The 6,158-nt window shown below is 37.4% G+C and overlaps 1 protein-coding gene across 1 annotated transcript; it reads right to left on the bottom strand.

The window, feature by feature from the left end:
* Window positions 1-330: 330 nt before the first annotated feature.
* LOC131031472 (root phototropism protein 3) lies at window positions 331-3,624 on the bottom strand. Its single transcript, XM_057962589.2, has 2 exons — window positions 2,494-3,624; window positions 331-1,031 (listed from the first exon to the last, which is right to left on the bottom strand). Exons 1-2 carry the CDS (start codon window positions 3,304-3,306, stop codon window positions 495-497), a joined length of 1,350 nt encoding a protein of 449 aa, XP_057818572.2. The 5' UTR covers window positions 3,307-3,624; the 3' UTR covers window positions 331-494.
* Between the last annotated feature and the right edge of the window lie 2,534 nt (window positions 3,625-6,158).

Genomic DNA, 6,158 nt, shown 5'->3' on the forward strand with positions numbered 1-6,158 from the left:
CCCTTCTTAGCTTGGGTTTCTACATCTCTTATAATAATCATAACCTGATGGCCGTTTGTTTATTAATAAATTTTCCATTTAATCCAAAACAAATAATCTCTGGTGAAGAAAATATACTGGTCCTTTACATGGACTAATAATCCTATATAACTTAAAAGAAAAGGAGGATTTGTCTCAATAGAATGAATAACTTTTCTGGTTCAAATAATGACTTCATTATATTCAGCAATGTAAACATATGATAATGTGAATGTGACGCGGCTTCAATGGTGACCACTAATCAAACTGTTAGTATTATCCAGAAATCTTTCGACATAACATGTTTTCAGATGGCCAAATTCTCTACACCCATATCATGAAATCGAAATAAAATTTAACAAAAAATAAGCATAGGTGAATTTATTAGTGTGAGGATAACATAAAACTCAACCAATGTTTCACATTGCTTGCTCTCTAAATTAAATATACACAAATCTGCAAAACATTCCAGAATTTTATGATACTGAATTTCTTCTCCATTTTCCCTTGCGGCGCGTTTGTGTTGGTTGTGGGCTCGGAACTGGGAAATCATCCTCTACGCTGCATTGGTCATACAATTTATCTGCAGTTGTCTTGGGAATTTTCTTCCACCCATTAATCCACTGAAAAAAAGTTTTCTGTTTGGAGAGCTTATCCACCTGCTGCTGTATTAATTGGCATTGCTTTCGGAGTTCTGCAAAATCTGCCCTTATTTTCTGTAATTCCAAAGGGAGGGATCGAATGTCGTAGTTATTTTCTCTCTCGGAAGAACACCGTGCTTTATCGTAGCCATGCGCTGGGCATGGCGACCGCTCATTCGGCGGCGGCGCCGTTTTTTCGGCTAGTTTGGCGTTTCTAAACTTCATCTGCTCTGTGAAAAGAAGCTGCACCACGGTTCGAACGGGCAGCCGCTCGTTCTGGCCAGCGTGCATGCAGGCGTCCACTGATAGTTTTTTGCAATCCATTAATCGGCACAGCCTTTTTCTTTCTGTGTCGGATAGTCCTGGATGAGCCTGTGAGATGCAATGGAGTATTTCAGTCAGGAAATTTTGATTGTATTGCTTGACTTGTAAATAAAAAATTGTCTGCAGTCTATTAGAAAGTTAAAGAGTGCTTGTATATTTTCTGTTCAGGTGGGTACTTGTTATGATTGTAAGGTTTGTTTTGAGAGATCTGCTTAGCTGTTGGCTCAATATAAAGGTTGAGAGCCTATGGAAATTAGGAGCTGGTTGTTCAGAAAGTAAATGGGGTTTCTCGCCCAAGTCCATTTAATGTTGGAGGAAATTTTATGGTTAATTTTATTTGAGTTGAATTGGTATTAGAATAGGTGATCTTTGGAAAGTTTGGATACTTTACCATTGTGTATATTATGTAGATGCAATGAGTGTTAAGTGGACCATTTATTCTTATGATAATGATTCATTGGAACCACTAATCATAAAATATAGATCAATGAGTTTGAATCAGAAACAAGATAAGTCCCAATCACCAACTAGATGCAATGAATGTTTAGTAGATCATTCATTCTCATATCAGATGGACTCATACAAACTACCACTCATAAAATATGAAACAATAGATTTGATTTAAAACCTATACAATTAAATCTTAAAATTAATATCATATCTTGTCACACTGAAAAATACACCTTATCAGATTTTACATTAATATCATAACTTCACACACTAAATTTCTCGAATGAAACTCCTATATGTGAAGTCGGTCTCAGCTGGCATCAAGATTCAAATACATGAAACGAGAAAATCTCATATGGTCTGAAAAGAAAATAGAGGGATCGATTGGATTACCTAGATTAGAATTCAGGTGGCTGGGGTATAAATAATTTTCAGTTTTTATTGGTTTTGTTTCAACTAAAATAGAAACTGTAACCCTCTTGATTCAGTTGAAATGGAGTTGACAATGTTTAACTTCGTCCACGAAAGACAACTCAGCAGACAGGTTACATAAATGTACTGGTATTGAACAAAAACGTTGGCATAACAACCTTCAAATGCTTTGGAAAACGAGAATTTATGAATTTCATTGCAGTCTCACGAAGAAAAAACATTCAAGTCCGCCTACACAAGTTTTGAGGGTGATGATATGTTTCAATTGAATGAGTATAACTGATGACGGTGATGATATGTTTTATAATGTTTAAATCTGCCAAGATATGATGTGAAGGCAATTGATTGAAAATAATTGATAAGGGTGATGATATGTTTCTTGATTATGTCATTCATCAAAATTAAAATCTCTAAAAATATGATATATTTTAGATAATTTTGACGAAATGAATACCCTTTAATCCATGACTCTCAATCCAACAAACAGACCCAAACATGTAAATTGATATCAAATTCTGCATTGTGAACAGAGAAGGAAACGAAAAAGACCAAAATTTCAAGCCTGAGGAGTAATTCAATGATGAATTTAAAAACCCAACCAGAAAGACCCGAATAAATTAGAACCCACCTTGAGATAAGTATCAATAGCTCTATAGAGCCCATCATCGCAGGTCCTAGCATAGCTCGGCAGAGCTTCAGCCAACGCCTCAAAGTCCGAGACACTAAAACTCTTATCTTGACCAACTTCTGCCAAATAGCTATCCAAAATCTTGGCGACCTTCAGCTTAGCAGATCTCCCTGAACGAGCCCCATCATCTTCGCCCAAATTCCCATCTTGAGCAAGAAAACATTTAACGAGACGGTAGACCAAGCGAACATCAAAGAGAGTGTGAGAAGTGTGAGAAAAAGAAGGAATAAGCAAGTCTGAAACAGTTGCCTGCTCCAGCTGAAGCCCAATGCGTCTCTCCAGCTCCGCTTTAAACTTCACATCAGCTCCCACAATATGGGCCATGCGAAGCAACCTCAGCAGAAAGCTGCACGACACAACGTCTTTCTCCTCCGGCAGAATGCCCACCAGAGTCTCAAGAATAAACCTGTTTTTGGCCATACTGTTCTCGTTTTCTGCACTCTCTATAATTTCCTTCGCATCTGCCATATTTTCAAGCAAATATGCAGATGTGTGCTGGTCTTGAGCCAGGCCAGGAAGCCATTTCATGGCATAGTTACATATTACTGCGCCAATCATATCTGGGCTTACTCCCTTGGACTTTATTGCAGTGACTGTTCTCACAAAGTAATCCATGTCCAGCATGCACAAATCCTCGAACCACCAATCCATGGGAGCGTATTTCCGGTCACTTTGCTCGCCCCGTTCGCCTTTCCACTCTTGGGTTAAGGTTTTCTTCGCTGGTTTGCCCTCAATGCTGTATGACAGCATCATGAAAGTTTGCTTCTTCCTTTCCTTCTCTCCGTTCTAAAAAAGTTGTGGGCATTAGGGTTTAGCAGCAGGTAAATGGTTTCTGGGTCACAGAAATGAATCAAACCCAGATTATAATGAAGATTGTATGGGAAAACTCGAATGTTCAGGCACAGAACATGCCAAACTGCTCAATATTTTGAGCTAGACATGTATTTCTGTGGGTTACTGGTACATTACAGCCTAGCAATGATTGCGTGTTGTGTATCACATACACAAATTTTTATATGACAAAGACCATACGCCTCTCAATATGACCCAGTCCTATGAGAATATCGATCACATGTTTCGAGAATATCACCTTCTAATTCAGAATTAAAATATTTAGAAAATTTCTCTGCCATGCACAGCATTGCAGAAAAATTTGGTGTATATACTTTTCAGCTTCATCTGTTTTTTATTGGATGTTTTTACTCTTGTATGTTTGTGGTTGAAGTTTTTTTTCAAAGTTTTTTAATTTGTCTTTATTATTAAGATAGGTCTCCTTGGATAAAATAGGTGACCCACAACATAGTGTAGAATCTTAAGTTTCTTAAAGATCTACACATTTTTCTTGAGACATCACAACATAACAAAAATATAAAAGATTGAGTATTCTATTATTCAACATTATATTAATAATACATCAATTATGAAAAAATATTTAGTCAATAACAAGGTTCATTTAAAATGACCACATATCAACAAGAATTCAATGAGAGACTTAATTCATTACCTAACCATTTTATCATACCAATGGTAAACATTTATCCCATATGATAGAATGGATAATGTGTAAAGTATTTTCACACAATCAAGAGTACAAAATGTGAATTTCACATCATCTAAGAGCATCCTCACATGGTCAATTTCATTAGTAAAATTATTCACACATTATGCATAAGGAGAAATACAATTGGGGACTCTCATCCTAATTAATAAGTAACTTTTTCAATGAAACAAAATTTAATTTTTACATAATAGCATTCACACTATACAAAATTATAAGAACATAGTCAAAGTTACACAACATATGAACCACTATTGCTATCAATTCTAAATACACATTATTATATGTAAATACCACAATAAAAAACCATTTATCACATTTTCATGTGTCATTCACCAAATAGGTCTATAAATCTACATGAAATGCATATACTAGAATTAACATATCTTACCTTTCCATAATAATTCTATAACCAATTTTAAGCATCAAGAAGTCCCATCACACATAAGGGATGAAGACATGGATTAAAAAAAAGGGTCAAACTATTCCCCATAAATGTTATACTCAAATGTATAACAACATGGAGGATACACCAAGGGATAACCACAAGGCATGTACTACACGTGAAAAAATGTAAGAACTAACACATCTTATGCATATTCTATACAAGGGGTATCTAATGCAACATGGATAAATTTATTAACCATATAATTTACTTCTAGAACCAGCCAATCTCACTCATTCACATGATCAAGGGCATAAATGTTGAACACAAGATGCCACTGAGAGGGGGGTGAATCAGTGGTTTCCAAACTTTACCCTTTTCTATCCTATGTGTATATATCGATTAGTAAATCTAACATAAAGCACACATACCAGTTAGATAGGAGGATGACACAAATTCAACCACATACACAAGGGACATCACATAACACCGAATGTATGAGGAAAACCCAACATGGGAAAAACCTCGGTGAGAAATGTTGTTGGAGTCTATTGCTCCAATCTAGCCTCACAATGAAAACATTTAGGTTACCAACCCAAGGAACACCACTCCTTCTTTTAGGGCACCATTCCAAGGAGCACCAACCCCTGCACTGAGCTCCAACTCCGTGATTACAATATCAAATATTGAAACAAAAGTAATATCCTTGTTACAAATGAACTTTGTAACTCTCACACATGTCTCTCCACTGGTTCACCTCTATGTAGACCTATGTTGGTTCTTTTCTCACCTTCTCTTTGTTGCAACCTTATCAGTTCACCCTCTACCTTTCCTTTGTCAATATTCTACTCTCTGCCTCTGCCTTGCTTTCTCTAGCACACTGTTGCTAGCCACCACCAGTCTTCTTCACTCTATCGATTCTCTACTCTCTGATCACTACCGGTTCTCATCTTACTGGTTCTTCACAAATTCTCACTCTTCTCTTCTCTTCTCTACAATCTTCTCTGTCGATTCAATCACCACCGGTGCACTTCACTGTCAGACTCAATGACAGTCTACCGGTTACCTTACCCTCGCCGGTTAGACTCTTTTAACCAGTTCTCTCTCACACACTTAGTCTCCTCTATGATTGTCAATTAGTACTTGAATGATTAACTTTTTGGTTTTTACTCCCTTCACCGTCTTTACTCTCTCATGCAGCAGCAGCTGATCTGGTCTTCAATCTACATATTTATACTATGCCTTCCCACCAAAATGACATTCAAACTTCTGGCGTGCTAGGGTTCCTTCATCGACCTTGAGGAAAACCAAATTCACTCAGATCTCCTTCCCGAGATCAACCCCCTACAATCGATCACCTATCATTGCCAATCACGCTGCATCCAGAACACGTTTTCCATATTTGGGAAACACGGCACCTCTTTCGGTCTGCACTTGTCAAACACCTATGAAGCGATCACGTAGATAGCTTCACCTATCCTAATCAGCACCTGGACACTCAACCTCGATCATAAAGCCACTAAGTCAGATCTCTCTCCTTTGATCAGTCTCGAGTCACACCCTTCTACTCTCGACCCGTGATTCACACTATCGATTTTAATGTCGACCAGTCACAACCTACCTCACCGACAACAATTCACCGACCACAGTATGCATGACACC

The sequence above is a fragment of the Cryptomeria japonica genome, chromosome 10 (assembly GCF_030272615.1).
Source record: "Cryptomeria japonica chromosome 10, Sugi_1.0, whole genome shotgun sequence".
In the NCBI taxonomy this organism is placed as follows: Eukaryota; Viridiplantae; Streptophyta; class Pinopsida; order Cupressales; family Cupressaceae; genus Cryptomeria; species Cryptomeria japonica.

Coding starts and splice junctions, on each gene's coding strand:
- LOC131031472 (XM_057962589.2), bottom strand. CDS start 3,306: ATGATGCTGTCATACAGCATTGAGGGCAAACCAGCGAAGAAAACCTTA. Junction 1,032..2,493: donor CTATTGATACTTATCTCAAG/GTGGGTTCTAAT, acceptor TGCATCTCACAG/GCTCATCCAGGACTATCCGA.